Here is a 16,108-nt window from a genome sequence, read left to right on the forward strand (position 1 = left end):
TTCCACATTATACTCAACACAAGGCTGAGATAGGTATGTCATGAACTTGGATAATATTTAAACCAATGTATAAGATGAACTCAGAAAATGCAACCGGTTGCTTGTTTTGCCGTTTTAAATGATGTTATATTGGTTTGATGATTTGTTCATGCACTATTTATTGTCTCTCTTCTACATCCACATAATATCAAACACTTTTCAAAGTAGGAATGTTATGAACATGAATGTCGTAGACCAATAGTTCAGTCCGATTTCATAACCGATCGGGCTTAAAACACACAGGATTCAAAATAAGCCGGGATCAAAACGCAAAACTGATTTGAGTTTAGCTCTACATGCATATAAGGTTGTGGGAACTCGTGAACAAAATGATGTAGAGCAATAGCCTACGTGCCTTAACAATTTTGACGCAATTTTGTTCTCAACAAGAACCAGATCTGACAATGATTCTCTCCAGCCAAACAACTCCAAGAAGCTGCACATAAAAGACATACACAACAAAGAAAATCAATGCACAATCTTCTTTCCACTAAGGAGATTTTATCTTAACAAATAAGCTAAAATCATAAGGTACCTGAAAAGTCACTCTTTGTTAAGTATTTTAGGGACTTTTAAATATGCTTCCTCAAAGCTTGGAATGGAAGCTCTTATACTGTCCCTGTTTGAGGAATATCAAACCACTCAAGAGTTAAGTAAATGGCTTTCATCTTAAAACTGGAATCATTCTATTATACCAGATGGGAGAAAACTGTATAAAGAGCAAACCCGTTCTCAAATGTTTCAGGAGAATCTTCTCGCAAATTTCCACCATCCATATCTACCAAATATTGAAAATAGGCAGTTAAATTTCCGGATAGCCAAACGGAACAATATTGATAACTAGGACATCTTATTACAGTAAAACCATATATGCCTACTCAGATCTAACCAAGAGAATGTGTTAAAAGACTACAAAGACTTGCACCTAATACCAATCAGCTTTAGCTTAAAAGGATCTGTTACATGAGTCTACATGAACCACAAACAAACCTCACAATGAGCGGCCATTTGCGAGATGGACGCAACAAATCTTACTTTCAACTAAATTTGCTATTGGAACTCACAAAATGATTCTTCTTTTTTTTTTTTCTTTTCCAAAGGTTCCACTCTTTACATTAATGTTTCATAGACGCAGACCAACAAAACCACAAGTTCACTACAAGAAAATAGAGTAAAGTATGATTCTGACCTGCTCTGATCGCTGGTTCCACACTGTTAACATCAACTTGTTGAAGCTGGCCAAACCTGCATTTTTTCACCAATCAACAACATAATCGTGGAAGGCAACTATAGACTGAGGGTTTAGGGTTTGGTTAGTAATACTAACCAGTCAATGACTCGACGAATTTTAGTTTCACATTCCTCTATCTGAACAAAACACAATAGAAGAGGAACAAATGTGAGAGAACTCAATTCGACAAAGAAGGAGAGAGAGAGAGTAATAAAATGATACCTCTGCCGGAGTTAGAGAGATTCGAGCTGTCTCTGCCAGACGGGAAACTTCCGGCGGCGGAAGAACGGAGGAATCCTTGTCAGACGAGTAACTTCGAGCTATTCTGTGGATTTTTCTACTGTGTCTTTGGAAATTTAGACTTGAAAAAGAAGAAACTGAAGATTGGATTTCGATCCTGCTCGATGAGATGAAGCAGCGATTCGGAGACGCAGATATAACGGCGAGCAAAGCTCTCGTTGCCATGGCTTAACTTTGAATAAACCTTTCTCTCTTGTCTATATCTCCTCAACTCCGCTGGGCTTTGGATAGAAGGAGATGAACAAAATATATTAAATATATTGCTAAAACTGTGTCGTTTCAAAGGACTAACTAAACCGGTTTTAACCGGTCCAGTTACAAAATTGATTTTTGTTTTTTTTTTTCAGATTTTTCAGTCTATTACTTCATCAAGATGACATTAGGTGGATTTGTTATAATACAAACTCAACTAGAATATGATCGGTGCTAGAGCACGGGTTGAAATTGCATAATTTATTCTATATGATTGTTTTTAAAAGTTTTTTTGGATAAAACATTATGCAATAAAATCATATGTTAAATATGATAGCTTGAAAAAAACATCTATTTTGTAAGTTTATATTGTTAATTTTGTAATTTTATGTATGAGATATGGTTATGTTTGTTGTTTGTTTTTATTTTAATTTTTGAACATGTTTAATGAAAGTGTTTTAATATGACCCGTGCTTAGGTTTTTCGATCTTTTCGTCTTTTCGATCTGGTCGTGGAGGTTTAAGGTTCCCGATCTGGTTTTAATGTCTCGACTCTCTAGTTCATCGGCTCTGTTCTCGTTTGATTGTGAGTTGGTGATGACTTGTCGCATGTTCCGGTTGCTTTCGAGGTGGATCGTAAGAGCTTTTTCTTGGATTTTGTTTGGCTTTGCGGTGGTGCTGTCTCGACTGAGGCTTGTATTTAGTCAGCTTCTGGTTTCCCTGAATTCGCTTTGAAGTTCTCTCTAGTTTTGCGACAACGGCTTCATTGTTTATGGGTTCCTCCTCTTTGGGTTGTGTTAAGTGACTTGGCTTGGGTTTTATTTTGTTTGATCGCTTATGTCTTTCTTTGTTTAGGACGGTCTAATTGTTGGTTTAGGCTAGATCTTTGGATTTAGAGGTCCTTAATCTACGGGTTGGCCTTCTCGTGCAATTCCGGTATCAGCTCTTTTGTGGCCTCTCTTCATTGATTTAGTTATTAGCCTGGTTGACTTGTTCTACTACGGTAATCTGTTTTGGATTATGCTTGTGGTTCGTTTCTGTTTGCCCTTACATGGCTGAGTTTTCTTTCGGGTTCCTCTTATTGCAAAGCGTGGATGGTTCAGTTTACCCACTTGATTGGGTTTCCTCCGGTTTTGCTAGAAGGTTGGTTTGGTCGTCTTCCTTGTGCTAGTGCGTTCATCTTCCTTCGTCATCTTCTCTGTCAGGTTCCCCGATTCGTTCTACTTCAACTCGCCTTCTCCGTGGTTCTTTTGTTTGGGCTTAATTGGGACTATTCCATTTGTGTGTTCTTTCAGGTTCTGTAGTTTGTTTTTCAGTATAGTTTCCCTTGTTTGGGTGTAGTTTCCCTCTTTTGGGCTTTAGTTTCTAGGGATATCTTTGTTTTCCTCCAGCTTAGTGTCTCAACAACGCATTCCACCCCTGTATTTCACAATCGTAAGTTATAATGGAAAATCATTCAGACGAAAAAAAAAAAAAATGACCCGTGCTTAGGTAAGATTTTATTTTTAACTGCACAATAAGATATCGGAAATCACGATTAAGTGTGATAAATTACCAAGATTTTATTCCTTTTTATGCCTAACAATATATATTTTGTAACAATACATAGAATACTAAATATATTTTAGAAATTGTATAGCATATTGACCAATTAATTTATAACATTTTTTTTTATAACCAACCTATATTTAATCTATAAACTATTTTGTAACCAACTTATAAAAATTATATAGTCTACAAAAACAGGTTGTGCACTTCCGTTTTATTATATAGGACCCGTTTTAAATATAATAAATTCACATTATATTTTTATCTCCTTTAATAAGTTGTTTAACGTTGTGGTTTATCAATAAAATCTGTGTTTAAAATTCTTTGAAAACAATATGATATAAGACTAAAACATTCCTAAAATATAGTTGGGAATATCGACGATTTTACTTGTTACTAAAGATCTATATATCAATTATCAATTTAGAATATTTAGGTGTAACCGTTTGCTCCGCAATTTTATTTGTTACCAAAGATATATCAATTATCAAATTGGAATATTTAGGTGTCACCGTTTGCTTTGTGGATTAATGTATATCCTATGTATAACCTATTTGTAACCATTTGTAACCATTTGTAACCATTTGTAACTATTTATTAAAAATATAAAGTCTATTAAAACTAAGTCGTGTACTTCCCTTTTATTAAAAGGGGATTTTTTTTTTTGTTAAACTGTATTAATCGAAAAAAAATAAAAAAAAATGTGACGATCGAAAATACAGAGTTAATGACGTCGTACAAAACCCATACACAAGAATACATATTGAGCTCATAGGGGGGTGTATTGAAAGTGGAATTTTGAAGGATTTTGTGAGATTTATGATATTTGGGATTTTAGAAGATTTAATGTGGGGTTTTAAGGTATTTGGTGGATTTGGTGTTATTTTTCATTTTTAACAAGAAAAATTAATTTGTGATTTCATGAGATTTGGTGAGATTTTGAAAATAATTTTAGGGTGATTTTATGAGATTCTCCACAAAATCACATTTAATACAAAAGTCACCATCATATTTTCTGGGCAAGTCATGTTCATGTTCTTTGGTTTTGTTTAATTTATATTGCTGAGTATAACCATGGTGCATTGTATAAATTATAATTACATGTGACATCAGCAATATAACATGATGGGTATACTTCCAATCTGACATCAGAAATTACTTTTCTGGGCAATGTTACTTGGGTATTACTTTTAAAATTGCAGCTTAATTAAATTGTTGAACCAAATAGCTAGTTAGCTACTATGAAACATGATGGTACTGTTGAGTTTGAAGTTTCGGCTGATGCTATAACAAAATTTTGTTAGAAGATTTTAAAAGCAACATAGAAAATCTAACATAGTCTCTCTCGATAAATGAACCATATATGAGAGGTACAAACCTCTTTGATTATATCAATCAAATTCAGAATAGTCTTTGATATATGAATCAAATTCAGAATATTCAAGACACGTCTTCTGAGCTTTTTTGTTCAAAAAAGAGATGAACACTAGATAAGAAAGTGGAAAATGACTTTTTTCCTACGTTTATGTGAATTGTTTTTTTTAAACCAATCATTCCCAAATCACACTTGTAAATGTGTGATTTTTCAAACATGATTTCTCTTACAAAAATGTATACAAAGTCTCTCAAAATTTCTGTTATGATTTTATCAAAAAAAAGTTATGTCTTGAATAACAGAGGATTTAATATGATTTTTACAAATTTTTGATTGAATAACAGAAATTGTGAATGATTTTGAATGATTTTTTTACAAATTTCATATTCAATAACATTGGATTTGAGAAGTGATTTAGAAATCCTTAATTGAATAACAAGTGATTTTAAAAGAAATCCAAAATCCTTCAAAATTCCACTTTCAATACACCCCCATAGTTTATTCAGTCTCAAACCGGCGCGCTAACATTCTTCAAGAAAAGCACGTCCAAGATTGGTTGCTAGAGCAACCCTCACAGAACCCACAGCTTGAGATGACAAATCAGTTTCTATGAAGCCTGGTCTTAACCTTGCAACTGATAGCTCTTGTAATTTGTTCAACATCAGGTTCGTCTGTGTTACATTCAGCAGCGACCGTTCTGGCCAATTCAACAGCTTCAACTGCACAACACAAAATCTCTTTTAGTTGCGCATTTTCTCTTAGTTGGGAAATCAAAGAAAAGAAAAGATAAAAACAAGATTTGGTTTATTTACCGAATCATGCAGAAGAGGAAGCCAGAACCGTTGAGGAGTAGAAGGGCTCTTCATTAGCTGCAGTCATTCAAATGGCATTAGTTTCCAATAACTCAGAGGAGAACAAAATATGAGTTAAGAGAGATGTTGTACTACACACCGATACAAGTCTCTCCACGGCTTCATGAGCTGCATCTATACTTTTTCCATCATGGACTAGCTTCAGTGATCTCTTGAAATCTCTATACCTGGAATGTTATGGCATCCATGATAATTAAATAATGCTGGGGCAGAGTTTTACAAAAAAAAAACAAGTCATTTGCAAAGAGAGTGAGAGATGATGATTATTACTTGTGAAGAAAATCGAGACCACCAGAGATCTTTGATTCCGAGCCCAGCAACTCGATCAGGCCTTCCCATTGCTGCATGTATGAAATGTAACAATGTCATCTAGTGCACAGGTAGAACCGACAGTGATGTTATAAACTGAAACTTGCTTTGAGTATGGCTTATAGAAAATATACCTTGAGACTTTCATCAGACAATGACTTTCCAACAGAATCAAACAACTGTTGAGCAATCACGCTGAGACAATGTTCGTCCTGGGCTTGTTGGAGCCAAAATATACCAGACCCTTTCCTCCCATGTTTCCAGTGATGCACTCCAGAAATCTGAACACCGTAACTTACTTCAGAAGAAATCCTTTTTGAGATTAGAGAACACGAGCGTAGAAAAGTGCCTCAATTTATCAATACCTTCATAAGTTTAGCGCTGACATTATAGAGTTCATATAGACGGCAAATCTCTAGGCTCTGCAACAAGAAAACATAAGTACCAAATGAAGGCTTCTGACAAGATCATAGAATTTTAAACGACTAAAGAGAATTAGAAATTGATGTACAGATGCAATAAACAAAACCTTAATAAGCAACTGATTGTCTTGAACAGGCTGCCTGTAGAATAACAACTCTAATAAGGCTAATCCCTGTTTCTCGCACGATGCTAGATAAATAGGAGCTATCTGCAAAATTTCAAACAGAAACAGAAAGAGTTTAATATAACAATAAGTATAATAAGAAAGGTACCAATTCGATTACAGGAAAGGTACTTCATAAGTCATAAAAGAAATGTACCTGCCAAGTCAAAGCATGAGAAGAAAGAACTTGAGCATAAACGAGTCTATGGAGCTCTTCCATATTGATTCCACCCAACTTTCGCTGCTCCTCATGTACAAGAACTTCACCTTCATCGCTTCCAGCTGTCAATAATTCCATGGCATGTGCAACCATCCTAACAACAAGAACAGTCTCGTCTTGATTCTTATAGATAACATACTCAATAAAGTTACTAACACTAAACAAAGACCGCCTGCCTACCAGGAGCCAAACTCTTTGGAACACTCTGCCAGAACAACCTGCAGTATTTATATACACCATGCTGGATTAGAAAGTGGCGAAGAGCTGAAACAGTTGCACCTCTGACTGGGTTTAAGATGTACAACTGACCTCAGTATTTTCTCCGAGAATTCCAATAAGCAGTCTTAGAAGCTTATGGGAAGTGCTAACTGGCTTTGACTGAATACATTTCACGGCTAGGTTATGCATGCCATCTAATCCCTGCAACGCAAAATGGTATTGATTGAATTTTCAAGTTTCCTATTTAATAATAGAGATCGAATAAAAAAAAATACACAGCTCAAATTTAAATAGAAAAACAGCAGGTAAAGCATATTCACCTTTGTGAATGGCCTGAGATATAGAAGATGTGAAACAAAAAGCTCCACCCAATTACATGTCGCAGCTGTGAGGCAATCAGCATTTCCTATCATGATCCTCAACATATTTCTCAAGCCCTCACGGGTCTGATGGTGAGCACATTGAACCCAGAAGGCACTGCACTCTAGTTTAGTTATCTGGGACTGCCATCTTTCTCGTGTCTGGCAAAAATGGTAAGATGAGTCTAGACACATCATAAAATACACTAAAAAGAGTTAGGATAAAACATACACCTTTCTAACATACCTTCATAAAGTCAGGCTTTGCTGCAAAGCATTCACCAAACTTCCCATCTTCTAGGTTTGGACGCATTCGTGGCATTTTTGAAACGAGGACAGCAACGGCTTCTACCAGACCATTTTCTGTCTACTTCATCAAGTTTGTATTACATTATGAATAGCACGTATCTAATCACTCCATATGACATAAATCTCAAACATGAACTACTTCATTCTAACCTCACGATTTCCCAGCTGGTCTAGTTGATAAGAACCATGTAAGTGTAACAACTTCACCTGAATATAAGTATAGATAGAACATTTCTCATATTGCAAAACTTTAAAGACCAAATTACAAAGAACCTCCAATCCCAAAAAAATGTACTAACCACTATTTCTAGCCAACCAACTGATAGAGCAGATGCCATCACTTCCCAGTATCTTGGATCATCCTCGATGACCTGCAAAGGCACATAAGCGCATAAATAAATTCAGTCCTTTAATCACTTCTCATATGAGAAAACTACCAAATCTTCTATTGACTTCTTAGAGGAGACCAAACCTGTAAGCCAACAAGTTCCTTCTGGAAATCCTTGAGTTTCGAGTAGACTGTAGGATGTGAGCTTGAAAGGAGTATATCGTAGTCCTGCCATGACATTAATGATAGGTTAAAAAAAACTCTAGAGTACAAATTAAAGATAGGTTAAGTATTGTGGGAAGAAACTAATTACAGATAGCCAATCAACGAGACGTTCTGGCAACCAAGACAGACATGTCTTATCTGCATATAATAATTCCATCAACTCCCACGCAGCCTTTAAAGAAGTTGGTTCCTCAGCATCCTGCATATGTATGTTAATGGGAAAATCCATTAACAAAGTTCCCACTCTCAAAGCTATACTCACTCGTGGAAGAGTTCAATTGTTATAAGAAATAAAGCTTAATTACAATGCTAAACCAGAAAGACCCTACCTTTATAACTGATCTTGGGTCTTCAATCAAAGGAGAGGGTGAAGATATTGTATTACTAAGGAGAGATTTAATATCCTTGCTGTATTCCATTACGTATTCCCACCTGATAACCATTATGACAATCCAGATTTCTCAAACACACTTTACAAGTCTAATCATAAGAGTGAAATTTCAATTGACAAAGCTATGATAGTGTAATCATTCAGATGCAACGATAAGCCTTGAACGAGCAAAATCTGATAATTTAAGGATTAGGAATTAAGAGTGTCCTCACCACGCAGTCTGGTACAGAGTGGGACTCATATCCATCTTAGACAAACTCGAAATTGAGTTTCTCCTGCTCTGCAAAAGCGCGAATGGTGAAACCGATCCATAAGCGATCCTTCGCCGTTGTGCGTCACTGATTTCGCCATCCTCGCCGTTAAGACTCACGTTTACGACCTTACCACCAGCTTCTCCGTCATCCTCGCGTAACTCAGGATTCGTTAAAACCGTGACGCGTAGGTTGTTTCCGCAACCCCAGGATATGGAAAGCCTATGAACCGGAGACTTGAGGCCGTAGCTTAGAGGATACAGCACCGGAGCTTTTTCCTTCGTTGTAAACGGAACCAATTCTCCGCCGCTGGATTCCGAAGTCATACCCGGCATTTCGGAGCTCCGATTGTAGTAATGGCCGTTAGGGTTTTAGATTGGGGTTCTCAGCTTTCAGGAGGGAGATGAAGAACTGAAACTTAACTGACCAGAAAAGAAAAAGGGACGACGTTAAAACGCACCGTGTTGAAGGGTACATTAATTTGTAGTAATTACATTAGTAGCTAAATACTTTTAAAAGTTTTCTAATTTGACCATATATGTTGCCAGATTGTCTATTTAGCTACCCAAACAACCCGTCGTTTAATAATAAGGTATATGAACATCCTGACGTTTTACGGTTACAAAAGCTGCTCTTATCTCTCTTCTTCATATTCATGGTCATGGTCTTAGATTATTAAGGTAAGGCCTTAAGCTTTGTTCTTCTGTCGCCGAGGGAGAATCTCCAGAAGCGTACGATGTGGCCTTCGTCTCGAAACTCTTCGCAGCCTCAAGCTATGGTATTGATTTCGTCTTATTCAGTCTTTTTTGTTGATTATTAATTCTTTATTTTTTTGTCAAATTTTATCTCTGGCTGAGAAATTGAAACAGTTTGATAGAATGGAATCAGTTGGTGAGTTTGATGAATGATTTAGGGAAATTTGAAACTAAACAGATTACAAGTTCTGGATTAATAATGTTCTTTTGAGCTCTTTCTTCTTAGTGAAAGGCTGATTCTTTTTCAATATTTTACTTTGCTATAAGTGCATAAGTGTTTGGCTTCGTAGTTTAGAAGTGACTATAGGTCTTATCTGTATGTCCATTGTCAAATAAAATCGTGAGATTTGTGATGTAATTGTGAATGTTTGCTTCTCTTGAAGTAGTTTTGTAGCTGTTAAACCAGTTTTCTTGTTGAATCATGGTTTTCTTTTTTCTGGTGAATATGATCAGAGACAAGAGAAGAAGTCGATAACTGGGAGTTTCAGGGCAGAGAATCTCATACCAGGGGTTGTGATCGGATTCATCATAGGTATGATATTGGATTTGTCACAGCAAGTGAGATCTCCTGTGAAAAGGAGCAGGCTTTTATCCAGCAAGGTCCAGAAGCAGAGCTCTGTACCAGGCAATGGCAGTGACAAAGAGCTTAAAATGGTTAGTCTATCATCTAGTGTAACCATAGTCTCTTTTCATTGGACCTAGAATTTATTGGTTCGGACTTTCGAGCAAAGTATCATCACTTAAGTCCTTAGGTACAAAACCTAGTGATAATACAAGCTGATTTCTATTGAAACCCATCGAATTACAGACATTTGAGCTTCAGACTTGCATAATTTATACAAGGATGGTGATATGATAATGATGCCAGATTTCTAGATTATTAGAAGTTAAAATCAGAACATTTTTTGTCACTAATTTGAGCTTTCTGATCACAGGTTTTGGTAGTAAGGCAAGACTTAAAGATGAGAACAGGAAAAATTGCATCACAGTGTGCCCGTAAGTGTCCTATAAAATAAATTTGAAGTTTGAACACTGAGATTTTTGTTTTGTCCTGAAAGTTAAATGACTTACTTTCTAATATTTTCAGATGCTGCCACCGGCATGTATGCAGAGTTGATGCAGAGGTATATTTTTCTGTATTGAGTTGTTTACTTGGTAAAGAGTGTATCATTCCAAAGTTAATGTTTTTTTATTATATTCTTAATCCTTTCAGTGACCGATACCTACTGAGGCGATGGGAGGAAAATGGGCAACCAAAGATAGTCGTCAGTTGTAAAAACCAGCAAGAAATGTAAGCAGGTGAAATCCTTGGGGAAACAGACAAAATGCAGATCAAGAAATATGATTACTTTACTTATGTTAATATGTTGTCTTGTATAGATATGAAAGCTACGTTACTTTTTTGTGCTCTCAGGAATAAGATCACAGAGGCGGCTGAGAGCGTTGGCCTCCCGACTTTTGTTGTAGCTGATGCTGGAAAAACAGAGGTAAGTATAAGAATCTTAGTTTTCTACTCTCCCGTATTTGAATAGTTATTGAGAGCATAGTCCAAGCGTAAAGTTTCTATTAATCAAACACGAGAAGAGTGTTCTTGAGTCGGAACTTTTGTTGAAATTTCTTTCGGTAGTGAGAAGCTAACAAGTTTTACTAGAAACTAAAACTTGGCATTTTACAGGTTGCGGCTGGATCAAGAACGGTTCTAGCAGTTGGACCGGGTAGAGACAATATTTTCCTTAAACTTCTATATATAGCTAGAGAAGAACAACAGATGGTGTTCCTCAGCATGTTCATTACTTTTGCTTGTGCAGGACCAAAGGAGTTGGTTGATTCCATAACCGGTAGGCTAACTTTACTCTGATTCGGAGCTTTTTGTTGGCGTACTTCCTTTTTGGGATTGTTATTTCTCCAGGATTGAAGTTAATTCAGGCAAGGCAATGTTGTTGTGTAATGATTAAACAAGGTACATGTTTGATTTGTTGTTGGTTAATTTAGTTGTTGTAGTTCTTCTACCGGTTACATACAGTATTTGGAGTTGAATTCATGTAAATTTCTCAATAACGTTCTGACACTTGACAAGTTTTTACCCTTTGTAATATTTGGGTATTGTCTTCCAAAACCATGGTTACAAGTTGTAACTTACAACCAAAATTTGTTAGTCAAAATTAGGGAAACATTGTTATAACTAATAAAGGAAACATTCTCATATATTACTCTTCTTTTGAAAGCAAAAATATCGTCATTTCATTTATTTTTTACTTTATTCATGTTGTTCTCTCTATCGTCATTTCAAACATAAATCTATATTTTCCTTTTACTGATGTACAGTGATTTTAAAGAGAATCTAACCCTGTACCAACATGTTCTGAGTCTTCTGACTCTCATCATTTTAAAAGCTTCCGGACACTAGTAGAAAACGTACTGTGACACTTTCTCACGTCGTACTACCATAATCAATTTCTAGTACGTACGTGTCTGAGTGCTTTTGTTAGAAATGATTCTAATTAGTGTTTTTACTAAATTTTATTTCATTTGTATGTGTGTAGCGTATATGTAGTCCTCTTTTCGTGTTTTAAGTTTTCTGTTCTTTCTTTTCTCCTTCTTATTATTCTTTTATATTAGTCTACATTATACATACTGGTTACTTTGGAGTGGATTTTGCTTTTGATACTTTCTTTTCTTAGTTTCTTTGAGTGACGTTGAAGTCTTCCCCAAAGTACAGAACGCTACGTTGGACCGTTATGATTCCACATTATCTATATAAATATCAATATGAACCACATGGCATACAGTATACGCAACATACTCACATGACTCCATAATTTTTATATATGTGTGCTTTTACGTATTCTTTTCTTCCCTTTATGGATATGATATTAAACAACATAAAGAACCACGTATAATTTTAATACACAAATAACCAAATGCTATGTATCTAACAGTTATGTTTGGATCCTAGTTAACAAATAATTAAAAGAGAGTGAGAGAAATTTCGAAAAGAGTTTCGGTATAAGATCATGTTACTTACAGTGAAAAGCATATATAGGCTTTTGACCTTTTGTAAATTAATTTAAGCTTACCATTTGGTAAATCTGCAGATCAAAGTGTATAGTTCAACTGAGTGATATATAAGAATTTGTTTGCGCATTTAAAAGTGATAATAATGTTGGCTTAAACAACACAAAATTATATACATTTGGACATTTACCTCTATCTATCAAATATGAAATATTTAATTTAATGTTAGTTAAGAGGAGGACCATTTATAGATATATAATACTCCATACATCATAAATCTCGCCCACTTGCTGGTTAGGTTTGCATGAGAATGCATGTGACGAGCACCTCAATCTATGCTCCATTTTCCTTTATTTAATTCTAAATTTATAACTTATATATGACTTTTGTGCTGTGCCAAATTTGTATTGTCCCTTTATTATAGTGAATATATTTCAGATTTTTTCTTTTCTTTTGTTTGTTGGTAAAATGATAAATTTCAGATTAATATACAAAAGCATCAGATTTTCTCGAATATTGTCAGAATGTAAAACGTGAAAGAAGTTAAAAGTTTAATAAATTAAAATTACAATAAACTCATCTGTCAAAATGAACGAGCATCCACCTTGGATCCCGGTGTTTTGGGTGAATACGAATACTATTTAAATTTAGACACAATACAACAAAGTACACACTAATCCTGTCTAGATATTGATATACAATTAACCTGATACCCAGTTTTGGGAAATAGTAAATTTATTTTAAAATTTCACTTAGTAATATACTAATATCATGTAAGTTCCTCGGAATTTTGATTTTAATATGATCGCAACCAACTTAATCTCTCTCAGTCTCTCATACACACTCGACACTTTTTATATTCATTTTGAATTATAGTTGGTTCAATTATTAAACAGACTGATGATACTTACTACATCATGATTAATAAACTCGTATCTACCCTATCTACAGTTATTTTAATAACCTTTCTAATTTAAATTTCAAGAAGTAGAAGAAGACCAACACAAAAGCTATCAAATAGTATATCAGTAGTAGTAGTAGTCTGCAGAAAACGAAAAAAAAAACAATTAAGATGTTAAAAAGGAAATTAAAAATAAAAATGCTAAAAGACGAAAAAAGAACAAATTATTGCGAAACTATCCACGTGGAAATAGGAAAGTTAAATTAAGTGTCTAAAAACCAGAAGCCACGTGGTTATGGATTAAGAAATCTTCACCGTTGGATCTGATATCCATCATTAGATTCTCACACCTAAGCTGACTCAGCATATGCTCGTCTCTCATCTCCTTCTGTCGTCGGAGCTCCATCACTTTCCGGTGAGAGTTCGAGTGCCTCGCCATCACAAACGTAGGGCTCGAAGCCGGTCTATACTCCGGGACGAGCCTCCCTGACTTGTACCTTACTCCGCACGCGTTGCAAAGCGTCTTCGGACCCATCGGTCCCGTCCTCCACTGCGGCGTCTTCTCCGTCGCGCAGTGCAAACACCGTCTCCCTCCTCCGCAGTCTACGTCCATTTCTACTGCCATGTCTTGCTGCTCATTCACTCTCCGTTGTTTCTTCTTGGGGTTTGATTCGTCGGAGTCGGCTAAGGATAAAAGGCGAGAAGCCCACGTGGAAGCTGCAGAGCGTGATCTCTTGCTCCTCGCTTTGGCCGGAACGGCGACGTTTGATTCATCAGTGTCGATGAACTGATCGAAATCAGGTTCTGGTTCGGGTTTGATTAGGTGGGTCTGGGTTGACCCGATGGTTTGAGGGTTTTTTAAACCGGACAGTAAGTGAAGCTTGTCTTGGTCTTCTTCTGAGAATGTTTCTTCCACAATATTTGATAACCATTCTAGCTCAGCTAAATCTTCACTCTGATTAAGTAATAATTATAGAAGAATAAGCAAACAAAAAACGTGTTATTAGTTGAGAAATTTATACTTTATATTGCTTGCTGCTCTATGCATAAATTTATATATAGTCACACCAAATATATATTACTTGTTCATGTTTTTTTTTTTTTTTTTTACTTGTTCATGTTATATAACTATAAATATGAGATTCTTATTTGGTGTGAATTAGAAAAAGAAAATACCGGAATATAGAGGTCGTGGGAAAAGGCAGTGCTGTCGGTGAAAACGGAGGAGGGGGAGTTAGAGCTGTCGGTAAGAGTGACGGTGGAGACGGAAGAAGAAGAATCAGGAAGAAGGGTGTCAAACCCGTCATCAGTTTGGCCGTCGTCGTTAGAAAAGTCAAGGAGGTCGTCGACGACGAAAGAGTCAGGGTTACCGGCGACGAGGAAGAGTTCGGAGGCTAGCCGTTCCATTAGGGGCAAGAACAGAGGAGGTTAACGGTGTAAAATAAATGTAAAGAGGGAAGAGAGTTTTGGGGGTTGTGTGAGCGGAGAGAGAAGGAAGGAAGGGTCTATTTTTGGGGTTGTGTAAAGGAGAGTGATGTTAGAAAAAGTTATGGTTCATGTGAGAGATGAGAACGAGACAGAGGATTGCTAAAACAGAGGAACTTTGACTATTAAGAAGAGTTACTCTTTTTTTTTTTTTTTTTTTGGTATTATTAAATGATTTTACTAAAATTACACAACCAAGGATATTTATTTATCTTAAGCGACATTTGCTTAAAAACAAGGGGAGGTGAATCCCAATAATAACTATTTTCACTTCTTTTTTGGTCAAGCTCTTGAATTCTGTATACAATATTTTTTTTCTTGAATTTAGAAAAACTTGTAATCTTGAGTCCTATGGTCTTTACGTAAAATCAAAGAAAAGAAAAATTAGCTTAGGTAAAACTTCGATACTATGAATCTAATACGGCTCTGATCAATGGCTGCTTGTTGAATTTCGGATACAATTTGTAGTTACGTAAACAAAGAAATAGTGAATATACGAAGATGATGAATACAAATGAATTTTAATCAGCTTGTTAGGAATCCTTATATTGGATTTTAAGTATAATACACAGAATTAAGTTAATACACCTTTTTATCAATTGATCATAAGTTCATAATATGTAACATCAACATCACAACTTTGTTGTTTTGTTTCTAACATGTCTAGTATCATATGGCGAAGCAAATATTTTACATGAACACATATCTTACTTGAGTTCGAGTCCTGCCATTTTCAAAATTATAGGCCCAATGGACCTGAACTTAATAATACTCGAAAATAGAAAACATAATCATATGTCGTTTACACCAAAGCCCAAGTCACTAGATAAACAAATTAAAACAGAAGCCCATTCCAAAGTAAAGAAGTAAAAAACCACTTGCAATTGATCTGATAGTAATCTAATATTTTAAACAAAACTTAAAAAAAAAAAAAATCAATTGGTTCAGAGTAGTCAACAGCTTTGTGTCTGCAAAATGTGTTATTAGTTTCGTGTTTCTGTCATCAATTTTTGAACTAGTAAATGATACAGATTTTAGAGACAGTAATGTAATCATTTTCTATTTTTAATCATCTTTTTAGTTGTTTATTTCTTTTGCTGTAAACGAAAAATGAAAGATCTTAAACTGATAAATTATTTGTAATTTTTTCTATGGGGACGTTCGCTAAGTAAAAATATATAAATAAGTGTGCAAAATAC

At 35.4% G+C, this 16,108-nt stretch overlaps 4 protein-coding genes across 5 annotated transcripts; 1 reads left to right on the forward strand and 3 right to left on the reverse strand.

Moving 5' to 3' along the window:
* Positions 1–176: 176 nt before the first annotated feature.
* Positions 177–1,808, reverse strand: LOC104729973 (glutamyl-tRNA(Gln) amidotransferase subunit C, chloroplastic/mitochondrial). The gene is made up of 6 exons (XM_010449017.3): positions 1,493–1,808; positions 1,367–1,407; positions 1,229–1,284; positions 766–817; positions 575–658; positions 177–475 (listed from the first exon to the last, which is right to left on the reverse strand). Exons 1-5 carry the CDS (start codon positions 1,733–1,735, stop codon positions 583–585), a joined length of 468 nt encoding a protein of 155 aa, XP_010447319.1. The 5' UTR covers positions 1,736–1,808; the 3' UTR covers positions 177–475; positions 575–582.
* Positions 1,809–5,000: 3,192 nt separating this feature from the next.
* LOC104729974 (nuclear pore complex protein NUP85) lies at positions 5,001–9,253 on the reverse strand. Its single transcript, XM_010449018.3, has 18 exons — positions 8,715–9,253; positions 8,441–8,543; positions 8,200–8,310; positions 8,031–8,114; positions 7,858–7,929; positions 7,709–7,765; positions 7,497–7,616; positions 7,211–7,411; positions 6,981–7,091; positions 6,852–6,889; positions 6,609–6,765; positions 6,395–6,496; positions 6,231–6,287; positions 6,000–6,146; positions 5,827–5,897; positions 5,636–5,723; positions 5,497–5,553; positions 5,001–5,403 (listed from the first exon to the last, which is right to left on the reverse strand). Exons 1-18 carry the CDS (start codon positions 9,086–9,088, stop codon positions 5,206–5,208), a joined length of 2,148 nt encoding a protein of 715 aa, XP_010447320.1. The 5' UTR covers positions 9,089–9,253; the 3' UTR covers positions 5,001–5,205.
* Positions 9,254–9,320: 67 nt separating this feature from the next.
* On the forward strand, positions 9,321–11,624 carry LOC104729976 (uncharacterized). 2 transcript variants are annotated; one of them, XM_010449019.3, is made up of 8 exons: positions 9,321–9,531; positions 9,962–10,162; positions 10,444–10,504; positions 10,596–10,632; positions 10,722–10,799; positions 10,923–10,995; positions 11,184–11,223; positions 11,317–11,624. In XM_010449019.3, exons 1-8 carry the CDS (start codon positions 9,490–9,492, stop codon positions 11,364–11,366), a joined length of 582 nt encoding a protein of 193 aa, XP_010447321.1. In that variant the 5' UTR covers positions 9,321–9,489; the 3' UTR covers positions 11,367–11,624. The 2 variants fall into 2 exon arrangements, 1 of the variants encoding a protein (XP_010447321.1); XR_002034493.2 differs by having other exon boundaries at positions 9,343–9,531; positions 10,722–10,807.
* Positions 11,625–13,517: 1,893 nt separating this feature from the next.
* LOC104729977 (GATA transcription factor 9) lies at positions 13,518–15,010 on the reverse strand. The gene is made up of 2 exons (XM_010449021.3): positions 14,601–15,010; positions 13,518–14,379 (listed from the first exon to the last, which is right to left on the reverse strand). Exons 1-2 carry the CDS (start codon positions 14,829–14,831, stop codon positions 13,696–13,698), a joined length of 915 nt encoding a protein of 304 aa, XP_010447323.1. The 5' UTR covers positions 14,832–15,010; the 3' UTR covers positions 13,518–13,695.
* Positions 15,011–16,108: the final 1,098 nt, after the last annotated feature.

Source organism: Camelina sativa, chromosome 12 (assembly GCF_030686135.1).
Source record: "Camelina sativa cultivar CO46 ecotype springtype chromosome 12, ASM3068613v1".
Taxonomy (NCBI): Eukaryota; Viridiplantae; Streptophyta; class Magnoliopsida; order Brassicales; family Brassicaceae; genus Camelina; species Camelina sativa.

Excerpts from the sequence above, each read along its gene's own strand:
- LOC104729976 (XM_010449019.3), top strand. The coding sequence starts at position 9,490 with ATGTGGCCTTCGTCTCGAAACTCTTCGCAGCCTCAAGCTATG. Across the intron at positions 10,800-10,922 it reads TGTAAAAACCAGCAAGAAAT|GAATAAGATCACAGAGGCGG; the intron begins GTAAGCAGGTGA and ends TTGTGCTCTCAG. Across the intron at positions 11,224-11,316 it reads GGTTCTAGCAGTTGGACCGG|GACCAAAGGAGTTGGTTGAT; the intron begins GTAGAGACAATA and ends TTGCTTGTGCAG.
- LOC104729974 (XM_010449018.3), bottom strand. The coding sequence starts at position 9,088 with ATGCCGGGTATGACTTCGGAATCCAGCGGCGGAGAATTGGTTCCGTTT. Across the intron at positions 8,544-8,714 it reads ACTCTGTACCAGACTGCGTG|GTGGGAATACGTAATGGAAT; the intron begins GTGAGGACACTC and ends AATGGTTATCAG. Across the intron at positions 8,311-8,440 it reads ACCCAAGATCAGTTATAAAG|GATGCTGAGGAACCAACTTC; the intron begins GTAGGGTCTTTC and ends ATACATATGCAG.
- LOC104729977 (XM_010449021.3), bottom strand. The coding sequence starts at position 14,831 with ATGGAACGGCTAGCCTCCGAACTCTTCCTCGTCGCCGGTAACCCTGAC. Across the intron at positions 14,380-14,600 it reads CCCACGACCTCTATATTCCG|AGTGAAGATTTAGCTGAGCT; the intron begins GTATTTTCTTTT and ends TTACTTAATCAG.
- LOC104729973 (XM_010449017.3), bottom strand. The coding sequence starts at position 1,735 with ATGGCAACGAGAGCTTTGCTCGCCGTTATATCTGCGTCTCCGAATCGC. Across the intron at positions 818-1,228 it reads GGAACCAGCGATCAGAGCAG|ATATGGATGGTGGAAATTTG; the intron begins GTCAGAATCATA and ends AATATTTGGTAG. Across the intron at positions 659-765 it reads CCTGAAACATTTGAGAACGG|GGACAGTATAAGAGCTTCCA; the intron begins GTTTGCTCTTTA and ends TTCCTCAAACAG.